The sequence below is a fragment of the Drosophila pseudoobscura genome, chromosome 3 (genome assembly GCF_009870125.1).
Source record: "Drosophila pseudoobscura strain MV-25-SWS-2005 chromosome 3, UCI_Dpse_MV25, whole genome shotgun sequence".
NCBI lineage: Eukaryota > Metazoa > Arthropoda > Insecta > Diptera > Drosophilidae > Drosophila > Drosophila pseudoobscura.
The window spans coordinates 14879524-14903659 of NC_046680.1; the positions used below are offsets into that span (position 1 = coordinate 14879524).

General features: G+C 44.8%; 4 protein-coding genes across 22 annotated transcripts; 3 read left to right on the forward strand and 1 right to left on the reverse strand.

The window, feature by feature from the left end:
• Positions 1–3: 3 nt before the first annotated feature.
• Positions 4–8411, forward strand: GLS (glutaminase). 14 transcript variants are annotated; one of them, XM_001361238.4, is made up of 7 exons: positions 6–410; positions 3031–3131; positions 5442–5471; positions 6198–6437; positions 6510–6883; positions 6943–7970; positions 8052–8411. In XM_001361238.4, exons 1-7 carry the CDS (start codon positions 174–176, stop codon positions 8199–8201), a joined length of 2160 nt encoding a protein of 719 aa, XP_001361275.1. In that variant the 5' UTR covers positions 6–173; the 3' UTR covers positions 8202–8411. The 14 variants fall into 14 exon arrangements, with proteins under 14 accessions (XP_033233242.1, XP_001361275.1, XP_033233244.1 ...); XM_033377351.1 differs by having other exon boundaries at positions 4–410; positions 6943–8411; XM_004444232.3 differs by lacking the exon at positions 5442–5471 and having other exon boundaries at positions 8–410.
• A 668-nt stretch (positions 8412–9079) lies between these two features.
• On the forward strand, positions 9080–20575 carry nemy (no extended memory). 6 transcript variants are annotated; one of them, XM_001361239.4, is made up of 6 exons: positions 9080–9431; positions 11048–11216; positions 18930–19153; positions 19239–19461; positions 19538–19702; positions 19781–20575. In XM_001361239.4, the coding sequence occupies exons 2-6, from the start codon at positions 11095–11097 to the stop codon at positions 19920–19922; spliced, it is 876 nt and encodes a 291-aa protein (XP_001361276.2). In that variant the 5' UTR covers positions 9080–9431; positions 11048–11094; the 3' UTR covers positions 19923–20575. The 6 variants fall into 6 exon arrangements, with proteins under 6 accessions (XP_001361276.2, XP_015040188.1, XP_004444294.1 ...); XM_015184702.2 differs by lacking the exons at positions 9080–9431; positions 11048–11216 and adding exons at positions 14501–14570; positions 15144–15401; XM_015184703.2 differs by lacking the exons at positions 9080–9431; positions 11048–11216 and adding exons at positions 18180–18299; positions 18757–18855.
• A 435-nt stretch (positions 20576–21010) lies between these two features.
• Positions 21011–22224, forward strand: LOC26533415 (uncharacterized). The gene is made up of 3 exons (XM_033378666.1): positions 21011–21549; positions 21604–21921; positions 21976–22224. Exons 1-3 carry the CDS (start codon positions 21484–21486, stop codon positions 22138–22140), a joined length of 549 nt encoding a protein of 182 aa, XP_033234557.1. The 5' UTR covers positions 21011–21483; the 3' UTR covers positions 22141–22224.
• LOC6898641 (uncharacterized) lies at positions 22208–23997 on the reverse strand. The gene is made up of 3 exons (XM_002138610.3): positions 23649–23997; positions 23280–23597; positions 22208–23225 (listed from the first exon to the last, which is right to left on the reverse strand). Exons 1-3 carry the CDS (start codon positions 23712–23714, stop codon positions 23061–23063), a joined length of 549 nt encoding a protein of 182 aa, XP_002138646.2. The 5' UTR covers positions 23715–23997; the 3' UTR covers positions 22208–23060.
• Between the last annotated feature and the right edge of the window lie 139 nt (positions 23998–24136).

A 24136-nucleotide genomic window follows, 5' to 3' on the forward strand; every position in this document is an offset into this window, starting at 1 on the left:
AGTCGCCCCAAGAGAAAGAACGCATGTGCAGAAGCGGACACGCACAGAGCATAGCAGATTAGCCAGAAATACGCGTTCGAAAGGTTTATAGACTCCAGCCCCGCCACCGTTGAGGCTGATTGACTTGGCATTGAGAAAGTGCATACAAAACAGAGGAATAAGTGCTTGTGATAATGTTCAAAGGTGTTCCCGCTCTAGCAAGCCAGAATCTTCGCTTCCTGAGGAGCCACACGGAGCAGGCAGCCACCGCTGGCCTGGGCCTGGGCCTGGCGAAACGCTCAAAGGCATCGTCTGTGGAACTGGCCGCGGCAGAACCGACTGATGTCCACTCTCCTGGGGAGTCGAACCTGCTGAATCGCGTCAAGTTTGGCCATACGGGCCAGCAAGTGAAGCAGAAAATAACTACTGAGGTGAGTCCGAGGTGTGAGCGAACGGCACAGCTGACCAGAAAATCTGGGGGATGATGCAAGTGTCTCGTCTCGCACATTTGGGACAGGCCATGAATCGCGTTCCTATTGATTTTTACATGTGATAGCTCGAGTGAATCTGCACCGCACCACAATCAAATCCCAAGAAACCCCTAGGTGCGCACTTTCCCAGCAGAAAAGCAAACAATTTGCACACATCCGAAAATAGATTTTTGGAAATTCAACAAGAATACAGTACGGTATGGTTCGCCAGAAATCGCCCAGATGTATTACGAGCATGGCATGGACTCTGCTCTGACTCTGACAACGTCGTATTCCTGGTAGCCGGCAATAAAGATAGGGCCCTGTCGCCGGGATTTAGTTTAATTAGATAACCGTGAACCACACACCGCACCGTGATTGGCGCAATCCCTCCGCTAGATAAAAAGACCAGCCCATTCACCCGCACTCCCACAATGATAGCTTTTTGTATCTCTTGGTATCTTATCACATGAGTAGCAGACGGTCTGGACAAAAAAAAATTGTGAAATTATCGTGACGATTTTTGATTGGGCGCTAATCAGGTGCAAATCAAGTGACTCACAGAGACTACTGGTCCTTCCTTCCTTCCTTCTCGATTCATTCATTCATTCAGCAACCAGTTCTCTCTCACATGTGGAGCACCAAACAGTTTGGAGTTGTCAACAGAGCAATTAAAATGTCAGACGCCAGACGGCGGGCCGGCCCCAGCCGCTGACCGAGACATTGAAACTGATTGGGAATAATCGTGGTCGCAGGAAATCTGCTCTAAATTAATCTTTCACGCTCGTAATCGGAAATCTTGGGTACACGCCACATGAATCACATATTCCATTCCCCCCACAGAATCTGAGCATGTCAAAATCACGCGAAAGTGTCACCCAAAAATAATTTGAATAAACGTGAGCGTAGCATAGCAACCGAACAATAAACAGTTTGGAACGGTATAGACGATATTCGGACTTTAGAATACCTGCTGGTCGGAATTATCTTTTGTACTCTTCGGGCAAAATGATACTGAGAAGCAGCAGGTGCAACAACTACATTCACAATGACAGGATAAGACGTGAAATCAATGGCTATATAACCTGAGATATATTATACGTTTTCTGGCTGTAAAACCTATACGATTTGGATAATTTCCGGTAGATCGGTTTATAAAAGCTAAAGCCAAACCCCTGCCAAATGAGATACAAGTATAAAATATATGTGTATTATAAAGATTACTGGGTATACTATAAACCATAAGATCGCTCACAGTCCCATCGCTAGCCTCTCACGAGCGGACGCCGAAATGGTTTTTGTGGTTGTTTCGACGTGTCGTTGCCATGGAAGAAATGAACACACACATCGAAACGCACATATAATTTAGAATTTTCGCGTATATATTAAATATTCAGCTGACACAACAACAAAGAACCAAGCCCCTTCACCACTCACATGTGGTTTCTTTTAATGAGAGCAGTGCTTTGGACGAGTAATTTCTCAAATTTTCCCAAAATTTCCTCTCTCTTGTTTGTCTCTTTTGGCGCCTGAGTACTTCCGTGCAAATTGTGCGTCAAATATTTCGTCAACCGTCAACGAATTTCATATGGAAAGGTGTCAGTCAGGTACGTCCCACGCCAAGGTGCCGCCGGGCCTCCTCATCTGTCTCTGGGTTCTCTGGTTCTGGTTGAAGCACTTGACAAAAACTTGTTTGCGAATTTCTGTATTATACTCGTATTTGTTATATTTATATACTGCATTTGCTGTATTTTTTGTTATGGCAGATATTCGTGTTCACATGACTTTCTTTTCGATCAATATGTATTTAATAAAATTCACATAGCAAGTGCGAAAACATCTGAACATCAAGAAACGATTTGGCATACGAATAATGCAGGAAATACCCTTTTGGGATTTTGACAGAATCTGAAAGAATCATTTCTATTGGGAATAGAAAGCGTAGCAATGGGTTGATTTAATTTATATTTATATCGAAAAGAAAAAATATTGGAATCAATTTAATCAACGAATTGCCCCTAAGAAGTCGAAGAAGCGGAAGCGTCGTCTGTTTCGCTGATGTCATACGGGTTGGGGTTGGGTTGGGTAAGCCAATATCATTAGTAGGAAGTATTTAGTTGGGAATAAAATATTGACCAACATAATGAGAGTGTAGGTAAAGCACTTGGCTAGTAGGCCTGGAACTTTAACCAAACAAATTATCAAATAAATTAAATGTAAAGCTGAGAAGTAAGCAGCTAATTAAATCTATGAGGACAGCAAGGAAATATGCGTATGATATGCTCTAAAGGTGTCCTTGCAAGAAGTTTTATTACAATTACACAAGCAAAGGTACTTGGCATATAATCCGAGACTATATAAGGTTCTGGCTTATGAGGTCTGTCCCGTATTCTCTGCTCGACTTAGTAGCGGAGTACACTAAAAATTGGACTTAACTTAAATATGTTTGTACGTGTCGTATAATTCGCAATAGCTAGGAGTACGTGACTCGGGGACATTCCTATTCAAACCCCGAACTGAACCGAAACACACTCTAACCCAAATGAAATGTGTAGTAATATATTTTCTTTTTGGTTTTCAGAAGAAACTGCGTGCTCCGCCGCTTATGAATCTGGTGTTTGCCAACCGCAAGCTATCCTTCTACGACACCAGCTCCGGACGCAACGAGGAGAATGCGAAACTGTAAGTAATCAGCCGCTTCGAGTGCATCACTTGCCACTTATCACACCACCACACCTGCTACACCTGCCACACTCCACGCCAAAGCACCCTGCCGAATGCATTCACTCAGTAACGGTTAGAATCGCAAAATATTTGCATCACTCATTCGCACTTGCTCTGCTCTGGTTGCTGGTTGCTGGCTGCTGGCTGCTCTGGACTGCTGTTCCTTCTCCTACTCCTGTCCATGCCACGTGGCTCAAATGAGTTGCGTCCACAGACAGTCGGAGCTAGCGATTCTGGGGTACCAGGCCGGATGCCACAGTCCCCTAGTTGGTTGCCATTTATAGAACACACTGCAATTGGCATTGCTATTCATAGATGGCCAAATATTGTTTTGAAAACTGCAGCCAAAACAGTTTACAGATTCAATTAGCAGCAAGAGCAAAAGTCCAAAGAAATGCCCTCTGTTGTGCAATAATATGTTTTGATTGCATTTCGTAATTATTTTGTGGGAATCTGCAGGCACGCGTAGGTTCTCGTACTTTTTTGGAGGTGCCCTGCCCTTTGTTTAATGTAGAATATTCGGGGATAGTTACGAGAGCAGAGCTCCGAATCTGGCGCGCTAATTGCCGGCAATCTCGTGCGCATAAAAATAAATTAACATACGTTTATTAAACGAAGATAAAAATCGAAATTCGCTCAACTCTTTGGCATCCATGTGTATGTATCATATGTATCATGTTGGTGTAGACTTTGGCGTTGCCCGAACTATAAAACCATTGCCCGGTCGCCGGTCGCGCTCATTTCGTGAGTGACGGGCCACAAGTTTGTACAGAGAGCAGGAATCGAATCGTCGTATCCGAACGGACAACACAGACGCACACAGATGAGCATGGGCGATCGCAGTTGGAGCCTGTTGCAGTATGCAACGGAGCAGGCGCCAATCCCGATGGACGGCTACACCGCCGAGGAGGCGGCCCAGTTCAAGGACGTCATCCGTCAGAGAATAGTGGATGATCTTAAGTCGATGACTGGCGAGGAGCTGATCGAACTGGTCAAGGAGAACGCCGCCAAAGTGGTGGAGGAAAAGGCAGAGACACAGGCGGCTACCCCGACTCCCGTTGATGGGGCGAAACGCATCCAGGACGATGCGGATCTGATCGATGCGGGCATCATAGCCGAAATGGTGGCCGGACTGTGCACCAAGAGCCAAAAGGAGACCTTTGTCAAGGTGATAACGAAGTACATCAGGTAAATGTGACTCACCTGAGATGTGCCCACCACCAGCACCATCGCCCCCGTCATCTTTGGGCCTTATCAGCACGACGGAGGCGGCTCAAGGGTTCCTCCGCGTCATGTCCTCTTATCGTTCCGGCGTGCCCATAGACTCGTACCATGCGTGTGTACACACAGAGTCGGGCAGACAAACCCTAGAGCCATTATAATGCCATAAATGCTATAAAACACACATCTATATGTAGGCAAAAATGTCTATATCTATATATATATACAGATATAGAAAAAGGAGTTAATTAATTTATTTTATTGGCAATAACATGATTTAGAAATTAGCACCTCGCTGCTCGCTCGACTCTATGTGGTGTGCCCCCTGCTCTGTTCCAACCTCCTGCTCCCTTGCACCGCCTCTCCATCTAAGTGCTCTACAGACCCAACAAAAGTCACACATTTCGATAATGTATAAAATGCCGGCGCGCTTACAGTTGTTCCCATTAAACTTGCAACAGTTCAGCGCTCGAGTCAAGGCGAAGCGGGTTCCAGCGATCCACAGATCCACAAGAAGATAGCTACTCTCCAGATACGTAATAACAGGTATACGTCAGCATGGTGAAGAGCAAGGAAGTGGCTGAAGTGCTCCAGGAGCTGAAGCGCCAGAGCGAGGACGGGGAGGCCAGCAAGGAGCGCGAGGAGACGTACAGGCGAGGCAAAGAGCAGGAAACCACAGAGACGGCGGCCATCATCGAAGAGATTATCGAGGGCATCTCCCTGCAGAATCGTCGCGGCACAATTGTCCGTACAATTTCCGCCATAATAAGGTAAAAATAGAGGCGGCCCCGAGGACAGAGCCAGGGCCAGAACAAGAGCACGACCAGGGACGCGAAAGGTTGTAATTTATGTACATAGTTGTCGAGTGGATCATAAAAATAGATTGTGCAAGCAAAAACACACCCCCCCCCTCCAATCTACAACACACCCCCTGACACGAACAATCGAAAATTGCGTTGATTGACGCTCATTACAAACATATGGAAATCTATTCTATCTGTATCTCTATAACGATTACACTCTGATCATCCTGTTTCACTCTTTTAGCAATCAGCGACGCCACTATTCGATGCGGCCGTGAGTAATCAAGTTTATTGCGTTACTTCTCCTCCTTCCCCTCCTCCTCCACTGTAGTATTTGACTTAGATTTGACTCCATCCCATCCCGTGCGATCCTCCCAGTCAAAGCCCTGACCCCGACGATCGCTCAATCAAGCGCAACTCGACCAAATTGAAGTTGATTGAAAGTCTGCAGAAAATATTAATTTCCTTGAATTGACAGTTCCAAAAATTAATCAATTACCCATGAAAAAAACATTGGCAAAAATCTATAAATACTCCCTACTGGATTCGTGTAGTTTTCGACCAGACCAGCATGTTGCTGCAATGGATGTCTGTCTGTGGGAAAATTAGCACCTGGCTTCCAGCGCCACAGCAGATTGAATCTGATGTTGTCCCTAAACGCAGTACTCGTAGGGTATATGCATCGGTTCGTCTGGGTCTAGGAATACCCCAGAACCCAGTGATTTTTAATCCAATCCAAAGTATTGGGTATCTTAAAGTCGGATTCCTCGACTATAGTCATCTTTTCGGTTTTTTTTGTGCTGGAATTTTACTTTGCTTTTCGACATACGCATGCTAAAAGTCGGAGATCCGTGGTCGCCCGTGTGTGGGGAGGGTTCGAGCCGCAATTAGCAGGTGCCCTAAAATTCAATTGCTTTGTGGTTTGCACAGCTTGGCGGGGGAAACCATTCCGCTAATTGTCTAACCGTTAACCGACTCTGTCCTCTCTCCATCCCCACAGCCACCGGGAGCAGGAGCAGCGCAATGCCGAGGATGTGCTGTTCGATATGTTTGCCAGCGAGGAGACCGGCCTGATCTCGATGGGCAAGTTCCTGAACGGACTGAAGACCACCGGCATCAGGCGGAATGATCCACGGGTGCGCGAGCTGATGGACAACCTAAAGAAGGTACACAAGCTGAACAACTACGAGACGGGATCCTCGGCCGAGACGCAGCACCTAAACCGGGAGACCTTTAAGGCGTAAGTAGATTCACAGTGCCCTTGAAGGAGCTCTCGAGAACTGATCCGCTGACTAATCTTTGTTGTCCTCAGCGTGGTGGCTCCCAATATCGTACTGATTGCGAAGGCATTCCGACAGCAATTCATCATCCCCGACTTCTCGAGCTTCGTCAAGGACATCGAGGAGATCTACTGTCGCTGCAAGACCAACACCCTGGGCAAAATCGCCGACTACATTCCGCAGCTGACTCGCTACTGTCCCGAATCGTGGGGCGTGAGCATCTGCACCGTCGACGGACAGCGCTTCTCCATCGGCGATGTGGAGGAACCGTTCACATTGCAAAGTTGCAGTAAACCGCTTACCTATGCCATCGCCCTGGAGAAGCTCGGTCCAAAGGTGGTGCACTCTTACGTGGGACAGGAGCCCAGCGGCAGGAACTTCAATGAGCTGGTCCTGGACCAGAACAGTAAGTGGCACTCCTTGTGGAGCACTCTCTCTAGCAAAACTAATTGTTTCCATCTACAGAGAAGCCACACAATCCCATGATCAATGCCGGTGCCATCCTTACCTGCTCCCTGATGAACGCACTGGTCAAGCCTGACATGACCTCGGCCGAGATCTTCGACTACACCATGTCCTGGTTCAAGCGCTTGTCCGGCGGAGAGTACATCGGCTTTAACAATGCCGTGTTCCTCTCGGAGCGAGAGGCTGCTGACCGCAACTATGCCCTCGGCTTCTATATGCGGGAGAACAAGTGCTTCCCCAAGCGGACCAACCTGAAGGAGGTGATGGACTACTATTTCCAGTGCTGCGCCATGGAGACCAACTGCGAGGCGATGTCCGTGATTGCAGCCAGCATGGCCAACGGCGGCATCTGCCCCACCACCGAGGAGAAGGTTTTCCGGCCAGAGGTCATCCGCGATGTGCTCTCGATCATGCACTCCTGCGGCACGTACGACTACTCGGGCCAGTTTGCCTTCAAGGTGGGCCTGCCGGCCAAGTCTGGCGTCAGCGGTGGCATGATGCTGGTCATCCCCAACGTAATGGGCATCTTCGCCTGGTCGCCGCCACTCGACGACTTGGGAAACACAGTGCGGGGCGTGCAGTTCTGCGAGGAGCTGGTCAACATGTTCAACTTCCATCGCTACGACAACCTGAAGCATCTGTCCAACAAGAAGGATCCGCGCAAGCACCGCTACGAGACCAAGGGCCTGTCCATTGTCAACCTACTCTTTTCGGCGGCCAGCGGCGATGTAACGGCTCTGCGCCGGCACCGACTGTCCGGCATGGACATCACCCTGGCAGACTACGACGGACGCACCGCCCTGCACTTGGCCTCCTCAGAGGGCCACCTGGAGTGCGTCAAGTTCCTGCTGGAGCAGTGCCATGTGCCGCACAACCCCAAGGATCGGTGGGGCAACCTGCCCGTCGATGAGGCTGAGAACTTTGGCCACTCGGACGTGGTAGAGTACCTCAAGTCCTGGGCCGAGAAGACCGTTGCAGCCCCAGAGTGCACACCGGAGGCGGTGACCACAAAAACCGAGGCGGATGAGGTCAGTTCAGTTCAAAGAGTGACGGCAGCGACGCCCCCGAAGCCAACTCAAGATATAACCAATTGCAATCAAACATTTCAGGAACTGTGCAGCACCAGCGATCTCGATCGCAGTCCCAACTCCAGCCCCATTCCCACTGAGTCTGGATCGGGACACTCCAGCCCGGCGCCCTCGGAGGCGGGAAGTACAGTAAGCATCGCCAGCGATGACAAGACCAAGCCGGGTCTCTAGGCAGCCAGAGATCGTCCGGTGCCCACCGGATACCCGTAGAATCTCTCCTTCGCTCTCGATCGCCTGTGTCTAAATTATTTGCACGACCATTTAGTTTTTACGAAGACTTAGTTTAGAGCCCTAAAGTTCCCATATCAGCTCGCCCGCCAGTCGAAGAGGAGCGCTGATCGCCTACTTTAATTGTTAATAAACCAAACATCCCATTAGAGATCCCCATGCAATTCATCTTAGCAGACCCACTTTGGCTCCCTCGATCAAGATCGGGTGCTTTAGCGGCATTTGTACTTACAGTCATAGTGTACTTAGGTAGCCACACAAATCTATTCCAGAATATCCATCTGAAACAATGACAATAACAAATATTTATATATATACTAACCGATGTCGGGGTCTGGGACCTTGTATTACCGTATGCTATAGTCAATTGATGTTTCTAAGTGTGTTGTTTGCATATTTATGTATTATTCTGTTCTGATGAATCAAGTTTACAAATACAATTTGAACATATAGTTATAGTTCACAAAACAGACATCTTAATGTAATATTATATTCTCTATTCTTTCCACATGTCACTCGATTTATACATACATCAATCTTTACATCCTACATCCAATCTATGTACATGCGAGTACGAGTATGTATATTCTACATTACATTCGTTTGCTTTGCAGCGAATAATACGAAAGTACACGAAGCTGAGCCATTGGGCTGTTGGGGGCTCCATATGGGGCTCCAGAAACATTAACTAGTTAGCTCTCTCTGTCTCTCTTTCAGTACCCTTGCGTACTTCCCTCCGAATGCTCCCCTACCATGTTCCATCTAGCTGCCGGTCAATTCCAATTTTCGATTCGAATTCAGTTCGTTCACAGCATTCGTGGAGCACGGACCTGGGAGAGTGCGTGCGTTTGTGTGTCTTGACTGCTTGTTTCTGTTTGTTTTTGGAGTTTCCATCACGGAATCATCAGTAACGCCGCCGTAGCCGCCGGTCCGGGAATGTGCATCTGCGTTTCGTTCGCTCGTCTCTGTGCAGATGAATTAATTGCTGAAAATATTTAGAGGCATATTCATTGGAGCGACCACAAATCCAATTACACTTAACCATAACCATATTCATATTCATATTCGTTACTCGTGGAGTGTTTTTGTGTATAATTACTTAATTGAGCATCGCGTTAAACAGATCCCAGAAAGAGAAAAGGATTTCCACTCCACAAGCCATTATATCTTGGGGTAGGTTGTGTCTTGGCCCGGCATAGAGTGACAACAGCAACAAAAACAAAAGCAGCAGCAGCGGTTGGTGGCAGTGGCAGTGGCAGCATCGTCTATAGATGCTCCACTTCCGGTTCCGCCTGTCTACTATGACTATGTGTGTGAGTGTGTGTAAGGGTTTTCGAATGGAAGTGAATAAGCCACCGAATTCTACAGAACCAAATCGGATTATTCATTTTGTTGCCACAAAAAGGATGTTTACTGTGGCTGTATTTTCCACTTTCTATCCCCTATCTTTCTCTCGTCAGAGAATGCCCCCAAAATTGACAAACTCGGCACATTTTGGTGCATATCCGGGGCATTCCACATTCGGGGATTGTTCTTTTGTGAGTGGATTTTTGGCCGCCCGTCTTGTTTGTTTGCTTCCCTCACATCGAGGCTCACATCGAGGCAGAGGCAGGGGCAGATACGGGCAGCTGTGGAATTGCATAATGTCCAGTTTCCTCTTCAGAACGCAGCTCAAGCGATAGCATCGAAATGGGAATGAGAATGGGAATTGGGTCTCCAGAAGTGCATGTCTCTGAAAATTGAACTCATTTACAAAGAGGGAGACAGAGTCGCACTCTAATCGGGGTGCCAATCAAACCAAATGGAGCACTCATACAGCACCCCCGCACTTATTCTCCTGACAAAAATTGTCAGACCATATCTGCTAATAATAGTGCGAGACACAAATCGGCAAGGAATGCAAATAACTTTGCATGGGGTGGGGATTGGGGCTGGGGTTGGGGTGGCAGTGGGTCAGTCGATTCAATCAGTCCATCCGTGGGAAATGGACACATGTCGGGGGACATAGTAATGCAAACAAGTCAAAGGAATCCAGTGGAGGGCGGTGGGAAAAGGAAGTTGGCTTCGGCATCAACATTTGCTATTCATTCATGTGTCCATCAAGTGTCTACCCATTAGGTTCAATGAACTGCCAAGAAGTAGATCGTCCAGTAATCATTGATTAGGGGAGTAGAGGGAGTGGGCCACACTCGATGAGGACCAGCGGAAATTGGCGCTCTCCGTAGAACCCAATCGGATGTGTGATGAGCCAATTTCAGACACAGCAGCAGAACACCAGAACAGCCAAAGCACAGCCAGAACTGAAACCAAGTCAAGTGCATTGCCCTGCTGCTCTGGCCGGGGCTCAGCTCCTGTTGACGCTGCACTTTTGCCACCTTACGCGGCGTGAGTGGAGTGGCCAAAAATAAAAACCAATTCCCGGCCTCAGCATGAATGTTGTGCATGGCTGGCTGGCTGGGAGGAGGGGCCTGCTCATTATGCACCATTCCAATTGTGGCCAAGGAATGGCCGGGAGTGGGGAGCAGAGTTCGCACCAAAAGCCCATTCATACGTAATGAAAACTGGCATCTGGCGGCGCCGCAATTCATCGCCAGATTGTGGCGGTAGGGAGATGCGGAAGAGTTCTCCTTGCTGCACGGGCAGGCACAGCCCCAGCCACAGACACAGACACAGATGGGTGGGAGGATGCGGATATAGCTGTGCTGCAGTTTGCTTGTTGTTCTCTCTATAAATATACCGCACATGAAAACTCGTATAAAACCACACACATATCTCTCAACTCCTCGCAGCCAGAACAGTAACAGGAACAGAAACCATCAAAATTGATTGCTTTAACATGGACTCGAATTCGGTGAGCCCCCTGCCACCGCTGGAGGCACCATTGGCCATGTTGGACAGCGAGAAGACACCGCCGGGAACCCCGAACGGCATTGATATGCCTCCACCGCCAGACGAGAAGTAAGTCTCCCAGATTCCCAATCAATCCCTTTGGCCCATGTACATTGTCTCGAGCATCATCAACCAATCAACACATAATTCACAGCTTCCCAAAACATTTGTGCATAAATATTTAAGCAAATTGTGTCACTTATAGAACAACACACATTTTCAGACAGACAGAGCCACAGACAGAGACACAGACAGGGACAAAACCCACAAATGGCCCCAGAGAGCAGAGCAATCTAGCCGGCAATTGGCTCTGCCGCTCAGCTGGCAGCTGGGTTTTGTATATGTGTTTGTATTTGTCCACTGACTAAGACTCGACTCAACCTCAGTACCAGTCTTATATGCGTACCGGGCCTCGTTAAAGTCGCCTGGCCGTTAATCGATTCTAATGGCACCACGCGGCGTATGTGTAACATTTACATTGAATGGGATCGGGGCACGTTAGCATTACGCTCTGCCCAGAAAGACTAAGGCTAATTAACAACAACAGCAACAGCCGAAACAACAACAACTGTCGACGCCTACACACCCTTTGGCTTGGACGTCAGAAGGTGTACGCCGCTGGTTGGTATTTTTACGCGCCAATTTCCTAATTCACGTATCTTTGAAAGTCGTAAATTTTATTTTAATGCGACCTCGCTCGCAAATCACACAAAACTCGGGCACATCCTTTCTCCCACACACACAAGCGCCCCAGCCCACAGAGTTACTCCCTCACACACATTCAACAGTTGATCGCGTGTGCGCGTACAGTTGCCTCTGGTAGTAAACATACCCATCCTCCCCTTCCATCCCGCCCCTTCCAGTGTCCTTGTCCAATTTGTGGGCACGCAGCGACCACCAGTGTGCTCCTCCACCAGCTCAAGTAATTACGGACATATTTTCCAGACGAACGGACATCTGTCCCGTGTCCTTAGAGTTGGCTTCAACCTTTTCGCCGCCTTCCTTCTTCTGGCACATTTTCATTCCGTTTTCATTTGGTTTTCATTTGATTTTAAGTAATTTTTTGGGCGCGCTCCCAAACGAAAAACCACTAGCCGTTCGCTCCAAGGAGTTATAGCCATTCCGCTTACCCGACCTCGAGTAATGACCAAGCTCCAAAGCAGGGAGTGTTTGCAGTCGGTCCTTGCCCCTCCCACCCTTAAGTGCTGACTGACCCACTGAAGGACTGTTCTTGTGCGGCTGGCTCCTTCGCCACGAATTCGGGGAAGCCTCGTTTCCATAAATATTTGATTGGTTCGCAGACTGCTGACAGGTGTTTTGATTGATACGAGTATTCATGCTTACTGAGCCACATTCACCCATTTATTTATAGACCCTAAGGCACTCCACTCCGTTATATTGACATACAGGTGTCCCATTAATTAGGTTCCGAATGGAAATTCAAGCAATGGATGCGTGTGCACCTACTTCTGTTTGTCCACTTTAATTCATATTATCTGTGTATTTTGTATCTGATGGCTTTGTTCGTGACTTAGAATATGTCTGCTGATTCTCTTGCCTATCTTTTATCTTTATAATATTTATCTTAGCAATAGAAGCTGTTTCAGAAATAATCTTGAAAGTCAAAATTGTATAATGCAATGCCGTGCTTTAGGTATGATAGGTAGATAACATTCAAGTACATTTCCGACGGTTATATCCGACTGGGAAGACCTTGAAAGATTTTCTTAACGCCCAAAATATTTGCCATTAAGAATAATATTCAAAATATATCAATCGTTGTTACGTTATATCTACACCACAACTACATTTCTTTGTGGGGACACCTAGACTCAATGTTTTTTCTCATTGAAAATCTTCCGTTTTCCTAAATTTTACATGTGCTCAATGGCTATTTTTGTTTTCTAAATAATTTTTTTTACTCAAAACAAACCAGTATTTGATCCAAATAAGGCCAAATAAGCCTTCTAATAACGATCTCTCGAGCTTTTTACATGAATTATACGCGTTCGTGTCCCCACTACACGCGACCGCTCTTTGTATGAAATATCCTAACGCCTTCAACGATTTGGCAGCACGTATTAAATTTCATTTTCATCGGTATATAGAGGTATTTTGAATACGCCAGTCAAGTAGAAAATTGATTCAATAATCGGATAAAATGATGTGGGCATGGCTAAATGTTTTATCTAGCTAATAATATTCGACGGAAGATCAAAAACGAGGAATATGTTAAATAGAACTCAGTCAGTATATTTACTGTATAGGTGCTGTTCTGAGGGTCATACTGTAGAAATACTGGTTTTCGCCGCGCTCCCATGGTATTTTTGTCAATTTCATCAATCTATTAATTTTATTTTCAATGTTATATAGAAATCCAATAAAATCAAGTATTTTGAATAGGCCAGTCAAGTAGAAAATTGATTCAATAATCGGATAAAATTATGTGGGCATGGCTAAATATTTTATCTAGCTAATAATATTCGACGGAAGATCAAAAACGAGGAATGTTAAATAGAACTTGAATTCGTCAGTATATTTACGGTATATTTTTCAAATGAGACGGTATGTTTTGGTATTTATTTGAATCGGGTGGAGTCGGCTATAACCGGTTCACAGCAATGAGTCCCATTCCATGCACACATACCCTGGAAATGGATGTTATAGAACTGAGAATATGTTGTCATCCCAGGCTCCAAAGAATGGAATAAACAATTTAGTCTCCGTTTTAAACATATTTCAACGATATTTGAAGCTTATTTTTTTCTTGCAGGGACCAAGAATAGGTATCAGGATCGAGATATATATATAAAATATACTAAGAATAAACATGAATATATGTATATATGAATATGTCTAAAAAATTTAATTTTGAGAAAAGGTCTTTATTAGTAACGTTTTCTTCGTATCTTCGTATCATATTTACACTTTCATATAAAATTAACAAAATAGGGTATACAAAGGCCTATACTAGGGCTTACACGCAACATAGCGACTGTATTTTTTTTTGTTGAACTATTTTGTTTTAACCTTGTTTTAGTCCAAATACAATAAAAGCAAGGACTAAAAACTAACCAATTGTGTAGAAAATTTATTCATCAATGGGCTAAAATTATGAGGGCACGGCTAAATGTTCTATATAACTGGTAATATTCGACGAAAGATCAAAAACGAGGAATATGTAAAATAGAATATGAATTCGTCAGTATATTTACGGTATATTTCGAACACATGACGGTATATTTTGGTATATTTCTGAGGTTCGGACGGTATATTTTAACCATAAGTCCGCGGTCACACTGGTCTTGACTCGATCGCAGCCGTTATATCTGTTGTTTCCGTTGATCGTGGGTATTCACCTTTCGGTACGTTTGAGGATAGCTGGCGGCATTTTAATATCGTGTGCTTGTGTTGGTGCTTGTGGTGTGTTTCTCCCTCTTAACAAAAGGAGCAGCATAAACAAAAGAAGAACCGAAACGGACAATATTATAATTAAATCGTTTTGTTTATACTCATGCTGAGTGTTTTGTGTGTGTGGTGTGCCACTTTTACCAACTTTAGATGCTTACAACTGTGTATTACACGGATCTCTAGCTTTCTTTGGATGTGCTGTGAAATTGAGAGTTTTTCGGTGCTTTTTATACGAGAAAAGAATCGAAATTTGCAACTCAAGAAATCGCATTAATTGAAAACGCTGCGTGTGAACTTTTCGGCCCCGCATAAACACATGAATAGATAACGAATCTGCCACTGTATGGGATCGTTTATAGCCCCCCAGAGAACCCTCGAATCGAACTGAACCGACCCGAACACTCTGTGATTGACAAATTAACGCATTCATTTTGATTAGCATCTGTATCTACTCGTATCTGTTCGATAGCTGAGGGTTCTGTTTCAATAGTTCCAGCGATTAACGATCCCACAGTCAGATCACAGTTTCGGTTGTGTCCGTCCCCTATTCGGTGTCTCGATTGTCTATAGATTGGCATTTTACAGCATTCGCGTTCGCCGAACCTCAATTGCGGAAAGCTCTATACATAAACGATCTTTAGTCGTACCGCACAGATATATAGCTAATATATAGTAAAAGCAACCGTGACGCATCATCATCATCACATTGAGATCGCGTCTAGTGGGTGGCGGTGACAAAAACAAGAAGCGAAACCCAGCCACTAATTTCAACTAATTTCAAACACTTGGCTAAATGCGTGATCGTCACTTGGCCAAAATGCCGCGTGGAGGAACAACAACAGCGTAAGTTCTCCTCCTTCCCCCATCTTGCAACCCCCCAACCCCAATCGACTGTACCATATTTATTTAAATTAAACAATTGCGGATCGGATTAATGTTGGAAAAACACTGGCGGCGAGTAGTTTATCTGAGGATTGCATTTGTTCTCGCACTTGAGTCGTCTCTGGTTATGGCACCGCGAATTCGATTGTATCTTCAAGATACAATTTCAGACGCACATGTGTGTGTGTGTGTGTGCGGCTGCCGCCAGATCGTATGCCATGCGAGTGTATATGCAATCATGTCGCTTAATATGATCGGACACCCGCACTCCGGCGAACCGCAATTGAGCCTCCGAGACGTCGTCTCCAAACAGTTGTCGGGCATTGTAAAATAACACCAGACCAGTATATACTTGCATTATAGTGTGCGTGTGCGGAGCGCACTTCACTCTGCTCTATCGTCATAATTAACCCGCAGGATATATACATATACATATGTATAATCGTACCCATCCAGCGTGTGTCTGATTTTCAGTGATGCGTGCGGCTGCGACTGCGGCAACAAATGTTTTAATTTGACTCCAGTTGCAGACTTTTAATTGTGCATTCCGCGCCGGCTCGTTATTTGTTACATCCTATGGTTTCTGTAATTGAAATGTGCCCAGGCTTCCTGGAGTGGAGTACTCTGAATACGAATCCGAATACTCCCTCCCTACTCATCATACAATACTCGGCCCGCACCGCACTCCATATTGGACAGTTAACGTTGCTCCAATTGCCGTTCGGGGAGGCGGCCTCCGGCAACATCTTTAGCGCTGTGACAGCAGTTATGGCCATAATTAGCCTTCTTTTAAGTACAGGTCCGGACAGAACAGAGTATATCTGTTCTCCTCTGTTCCCCTTTTCTTTGGGCCTATGTTTTTATGGAGACATCTTGTGGCCATGACAATTGCAGCCACAGCCACAATCACAATCACATGATCTTATCTTTTCGCGTTTGATAAAAAAACCTTAACATTTATCCAAGTTTCGGATGTTGTTTGCCAAGCTTATGATGACGGATGCCCTGCTTGCCCCCGAACTGGGGGAACTATCACTGTCCCATTCCACTTTCTGCCATTTCCACCAATCAGCGGCATGGAACGACTTTAATTGAATTTGCATCTATCAAGAGGTTGATTGGATGCCATCTTCGGCCTGCAGCCTTTATAGGGTAATCCCCTACTTTGGCTTTCCTGAGGTGTGGAGGATCTCCAAGGGGATATGCTGATTACGAATGACACATGTTACTGAGAACTGCCCACTTGTGCGCTTTCTCTGCGGCACTGTGCCTGTCCTGTGGGTGCACAGTGAGTGTCAACAGCCTCCGCTTCGCTGGATGACCCATTATCCAGAGCCAAGACTGAGGCTCAGGTTCACGTTCACGTTCAGGCCCGGCTGCGGCATCGACTTCGACTCCCTTCCTTCACACCCCCGGAGCAAAACAGGTGGCAGTAAAAACAAGTTTTCCATAAAGCGAAAAGCTTTTAGCGAAAATTTCTCAGACTAGCTCCCAGTTGAAAAGTGAAAGAGATACAGCAAGTACAGCAAATGCACACATGCAGATGCATAGATACAGATACATGGACACCGGCGCGCCGATGCACACCCATTTGTGGGCCCGTCTGCCGTCTGCTTATTTTCTGCGGCAAGTGAAATGTGTGTTAAAGCAAACACACTGCTCTGCCAGTGCAACTGCTGCCCCTTTGGGCCCCTTCTCCAATGTGTTGAAAGCTAAATGCCTGCCCCAACCACAGAGTCAGCCGCAGTCGCAGCCAGAGGGGCACAGACACTGAGCTGCATGCAGGCCATGTAGGAGTACGACTACGAGTACGAGCACGAGTAGTTGTAAGCATCGTTCATTGACATCACCATCGCCATCGCCATCGAATGTGTCTGGCTTTGGCTCTCTTTCCACATAGAAGATCTTTCTCTCCCCCTGTAAATGCATCTGTATCTGTAGCTCTCTCGCTGTCAGTGGACTATTGTTGCATGTAAATTAGAGCATTCATTAGCACTATCACCAAATGATGCAAGTGGCACTCTAGACACGAGACTGGACTGGGAAAGTGAGAGTGGAGTGTGACTGCAACTGCGAGTGATAATGGTTTATAATAGTTTTCCCATTTGCTTCGCTTTTGCTTTCATTATCGCAGTACTGTGAGGGGTAGGGGTAGGGGCAGGGACAGTTGCAGCGGCGCGACGCATTATTAATTTAAATAATCATTTTGTTTACTTTCGTTTCGCATGGCATTGCAATGCATTTCACTTGACGCCTGTCCGTCCGTCTGTCCACTTCAATTGCACTGGGCCTGGCCAAGAGCTGCACTTACGAACGGAATGATTAAGCGCCTCGTTGGCAGCCAGCAATGCGCCCAATTACCCCAGTCACCCCAGCCTCTGGTTGCCAGCCCATAATCCAGTTTGTCTGTTGGCTGTTTACTTTGAACAGATGGCCCGCGGATTGGCTGGGCCTGGGTATTCATTGTGGCAGCTCCTTCACACACTCGTATATATCCGTTGGCTGTGGGGGGGAGACACTTCTCACAGAGCAATGTCCCAGTGCACAATGCTGATGATGGATATGTTTCGGTGATGATATCATTCTACCCAGCATTAGTGCTCCATCGGAATTGGATGTCATACGATCACACGACAAGTGATAAAATGAATACTCGTACGCCATGCAGTGTCACCCCCGGCCACAATTGAATTGAAACCATCAACTTTTGACTCTACTCCATTGCCTCCATTGGGGAGGGAGAAGAGTAAACACTTCCCCAGCTGTCAAACAGAATTCATCAGTAAATTATACTCTCTTACTTATATAGCTCCCAATGGGAAAAAAATTTTACAAACTGTGGTCTCTTTTTAAGAAAAGGTGAAAAAGCAAGTACAAATACAATCATCTCTCTCTCTTTCTCTAGAGTAGCCACAACACAGAGCTGTCTGCAGTCCGGGGGAGGAAAGACCACAAACAATCTGGGGTAGTTTCTAAAGGAAATGGGAAATTTACTTAGCAAATTAGATAATTGCAAACTTTCTTAAACTCAGTGCTGTGATTCCATTTGAGGGCCTGACTGGGCTGTTGTGCATCAATTAAACCGATTAGCAGCACATTCAACCCGCAATTAGTTCAACTAAATCTCAAGAGATTGAGAGAGTCAAGTAGAATTTCCATAATTTCAAGCCCAGCCACAGAAACATCACAAATTGTGCTACAACAGAACCATTTACATGTCTTTGGGGCTGAAAGAGCTCTGTGTTGGGCAACTCTCAATAGCGAACCAAATCTAAGCATATACGATATATATAATGTAACCCCCCTCCACGAAAAGGAGCCCCTCCAACATGAAAACCATTGACAAACCCTTTATCGATGAGCTGAACAGAATGCTCTTCAATCAAACCCGTACTGGGAGGCTACCGAAGAATGAGTAACTGAATTGACATTGGAATTGAAAACTTACAGTGCTTTATCATCATATCCTGCTCGAATCTCTCCTTGCAGGCGCTATGAGGAGGATCCAGACAATGCCTGGAACTGCTGCTCCTGGTGCGAGTACTTGCTGATCGTGATCCTTTCCACCATTCTGCTGGTGGGAGTCCTGGTGTTGACCCTCTTCTGGGTGATGTTCTATCGCGATGGCTTCGCCTGGTCGGAGAGCCCCAAGCAGCAGTTCAATCTGCATCCCATCCTGATGATTGCCGGTTTCGTCACTCTCTCTGGATTTTGTAAGCTATCTGCCATTGTTTCCTCCAGCTGGTTCACGATCTCAGCTCATCTCGATTGCATCTACATACTCTCGTCTCCTCACAGCCATCTTGATCTATCGCCTGTGCCGGTGCGTGAAGCATATCTATGTGAAGCTGATCCACATGTTCTTTCACGCCATTGCCATTCCGTGCATCGCCCTGGGTTTCCTCTCCGTCTTCGACTCCCACGAGGCGTTGCAAAAGGTGAACTTCTACAGCCTGCACTCTTGGCTGGGTTTCGTGACTATGGGCATGTTTGTGCTGCAGTTTGTGATCGGATTCTTCAGGTAGGTGGTGTCGTACTCCCCAAATGTCCCAATCCAGCATACTAATCACCCCATACATTGGTAATGCTTGCATTAGCTTTCTGGTGATGCTCTGCTGTGAGAACAAGACCTACAGCTGCCGCTCCGCCATGGTGCCTATACACGCCAGTCTGGGTCTGGCCAACTTCTGGCTGGCCATTGCCACATCTGTTACGGGTCTCATTGAGAAGGAGCGCGAGACGGTGGCCGAAACGAACGTCAGGTGAGTGTCTGATTGATTGTTTGTCCTTTCACCTCGGAAAATACATACCCTATCACATCTTATCTTATCTTCTTGTAGCGCCGAAAACAAGCTCATTGAGCATTACATCACCAGTGCCATTGGCATCACTCTGATCTTCATCGGCATCATCGTCACCTTTGCGGTGCGACGGTCCAACGCTCCCGCCTCGGCCAAAGTCTACGTAACCGAACGCATTTAGGATGTCGGCTGCCCCCCAGCTGGCCCCGCCAACCACAGCCAGTGCAGGAAGAGCGTCTCAAACGGAAAATGTATCCAAGGATTATCTGTGGTTCCGTTGTGGATTCAGAGCTTTGAACCAATGTCGTCCTATTGAAAGGCTTAGCACAAACAGATCACGCTTCTGCATACTCTTTCTAGACATACCTGTTATAACGTTTTATATGCCAAATTGAATTCCCTTCATATACATAGACTACTCTACTGCGTAAATCAAAAACTTTTCTCACCCATCCAATGGCAGTTTAAACTCCTAAGTAGATTTGTAGGTTTAGGAATCTCAGAGCAATCGCATTACCACTTGGTAGACAGTGAAAGTACCCGACCAGATCGAATCAGACCCGACCAAACGCAGGCAAAAAATAATCAAAATTTAAGTGTTCAGCTGAAGTTGATCGTACATTACAATACATACATGATTAGCCAGTTTTTTGGTACTATAGTAGAATTTTGATATAAGCCAATGTATGTATTCAGCAGATAATACAACTAATCTATGTACTATACCAGATAAAGAGTACACTTTACACATTTATTGTAGATTCATATTGTCGCATTTGATGTTTCTCAGTATAAGCTGTAAACCAATTTTACAAATAAATCATACTTTCCCCAGTCCGGGGGTCTTATAATATTTTTTTGAGCTTAGAGAACTTCAATTTGAGTTCTATAAATGCATATTTAAAAGGTGCAGCCTCGCAGCTTCTGTTTGAATTCGATAACATTTTCATAGCAACCACCATTTTTAGTTTCATAGCAGCCAGCTCTAATAATCTCATACGTTCCGTCAGTACCGATTTTTGATTTAAACCATATAGTATATAGAAATCCAATAAAAGCAGTTATTGAAATTAAGCCAATCAAGTAGAAAATAATTTATTAATCGGATAAAATTGTGTGGGCACGGCTAAATGTTCTATATAGCTGGTAATATTCGACGGAAAATCAAAAACGAGGAATATGTTAAATAGAACTTGAATTCGTCAGTATATTTACGGTATATTTTTCAATTTCGGACAATGCTCCTTAGCGATTTAATCAAATGTGGAGCAACGTAAATCTTTATCTTGAACTTTCGACATTAATGTCGATTCCCAGTCTTCTGAAAACAGCTCTATTATTTGAGCCCTGTTGTCCTTTTTAAAGTATTGGTTATTTATTAATAGTTAAACCAACCTGCAATCAGCTGCTCGGTTGCAGAAGTCCCGCGGGGGTCCCGCCAGCCATCCTTAATTGGTGGAATATTTAGAAAAATTTCAATATTGTTTATTACTTCTGTCCCGGGTACCCTGTGATTATCTATTTACGATTCAGTGGTACTTCGATAAGAAGCCACAAAAGCGAAATTAAAACAAGAATGCATTGTGCCGAAGATCGGATATCTTTATAACTATAGTGTATTAGTGTTCAATCAGCGTTTAGAGTAATTAAAGCAATTTAACTCTACCATGCATAAATGAACACAGCATAAAATAACACGTTCGTGTCATTCAAATTTTATTGTGCCCTCAAGAGCAGGAACAATGCGTTGCCAGCTGATTATCTCTGCGCTTCTCGGATTATTCCTAACATTCCACATCAATATAAACGTAAATATATGGATAATACTAGTAAAGTGGACAATATTGAACCAAGTTTTTTAGGATGCCGTCGTCTTCAAGTTTACAAACTTCGTCTGCGAGAGTTACAACCAATCATGGTTCGTGTTCCACAACTATCGTCTGAAGGCTGTCAGCCGAAACAAAGTGCTCCTCAATATGAATGGGACGATACTACATCCGACCAACAATATGTCAATTCATGTCAGAATTTTCAAAAAGGCCAACGGCTATAAGCCTTGGCTCGTCGATATTTACTTTGATTTCTGTCAGTATTTCAGAAAGCGGAATCAACCTGTTTTTAATATAATCTATGGGCTCTTCAAAGGGTTTAGTAACATAAACCACTCATGCCCCTACGTGGTAAGATTATACGTCTATGTCTAACCACTTGTACATCTGAAATTTATATTGCAGGGTCCACAGATTGTCGAGGACTTTTATCTAAGACCTGAGCTACTGCGTATTCCCATGCCAACAGGGGATTATTTATTGGCGCTTCAGTGGTACTTCGATAAGAAGATACAGTTTGATACGAACGTTAGTTTTACATTTGTGGAGGATTTAATGAAGAGCAAATAGTGGGAATCACCTGAATACAGATTCAGTAGAATCCTGACGTTCCCTGAAAACAACAGTAGAAAATGTACACATCATTTGATCCTATTGTAAATTGCGCCTTTTGACATGTATTAAATAGAGAACGACGAGTCTGTGCTCATAAGTGGTTTATTCAGAACTGAAGAGACGACATGTGTACATATGTACTTACATACGAATAGGAGAGACGAGAGATAACAGAGGCTCTCGCTGTTCATGTACATTATGTTAATTAGCGTTGTCAGACAGATCATATTATGGTTACACTTCAAATTTCAACAGATCCGCTTAATTAATCATTTTTCTACATGATAGGACATTGGCTTGCATCACAGTTGTAAAGCATTCTGTGTGTTTGGAAGACGCGGTAGGGCTTTAAGGAGCTGACCGTTGGCTTCAAAATCCAATAGAATCGGCTCTTAGTTCTACGGTCTCAGTTAACCTGTTTGTAACTGCTGAATTAGTCTCCTAAGCGCAAAACGGTAACTCCGCAGGATCTGCAAATGCCAACTGTCCCTCAGCCAACAGTTGATTTCGTTTGCCACTCCAAGGGCAATAATAGTATAATGCTGCAATGCAATGCAATAATAATAATGCTGGTGATGCAAATTCGAATTTATCACCTCGAATAGCATGCAGCCTGTAGCCTCGCATTGCCGCATGAATGAGTCAATAAATGCTGATAATTATAGCTCAAAAATAACAGATGGTTCTCGGCTAAACAGATTTTATTTTACCGAAACTAGACCCCAATTTCCGTTTCTATTTCCCTTTCGTTTCATACAGTGTTCAGTCAAATATCACGGAATAGCCCATACATATATTTGATTAATCGGTACAATACATTTTGTTTTTTAAGGGATCTTCAGGATTCTACTGAATCTGTATTCTGTTGATTCCTACTAATTTCTCTTCATTAAATCCTCCACGAATGTAAAACTAACGTTCGTATCAGCCAGTGGTTTCTTATCGAAGTACCACTGAAGCGCCAATAAATAATCCCCTGTTGGAAAGGGAAGACGCAGTAGCTCAGGTCTTAGATAAAAGTCCTTGACAGTCTGTAAACCCTGCAATATAAATTTCAGATGTACAAGTGGTTAGACATAGACGTATAATCTTACCACGTAGGGGCATGAGTGGTTTAAGTTACTAAAATCTTTGAAGAGCCCATAGATTATATTAGCAATAGGTTGATTCCGCTTTCTCAAATACTGACAGACATCAAAGTAATTATCGACGACCCAAGGCTTATAGCCGTTGGCCCTTTTGAAAATTCTGACATGAACTGAAGCATTGTTGACCGGATGTAGTATCGTACCATTCGCATTGAGGAGCACTTTGTTTCGACTGACGGCCTTCAGACGATAGTTGTGGAACACGAACCAGGATTGGTTGTAACTCTCGCAGACGAAGTTTGTAAACTTGAAGACGACGGCATCCTAAAAAACTTGGTTCAATATTGTCCACTTTATCCATATCCATATATTTACGTTTATATTGATGTGGAATGTTAGGAATAATCCGAGAAGCGCAGAGATAATCAGCTGGCAACGCATTGTTCCTGCTCTTGAGGGCACAATAAAATTTGAATGACACGAACGTGTTATTTTATGCTGTGTTCATTTATGCATGGTAGAGTTAAATTGCTTTAATTACTCTAAACGCTTATTGAACACTAATAAACTATAGTTATAAAGATATACGATCTTTTGCACAATCCATTCTTGCTTTAATTTCGCTTTTGTGGCTTCTTATCGAAGTACCACTGAATCGTAAATAGATAATCACAGGGTACCCGCGCCCTAGTGTACCATTCCCCCACCCCCTGCCCATTCTTCATTTATTTTGTGGCGGTAGGTCAGTCCATCAAAAGACCCAAAACAAGAACCAAACTCAAATTTCAGTTCTAGCGGCCAGCAATACTAAACACACACACGCAAAGTACGTGAGAATGCATGTGCACCCATACACTAAAACA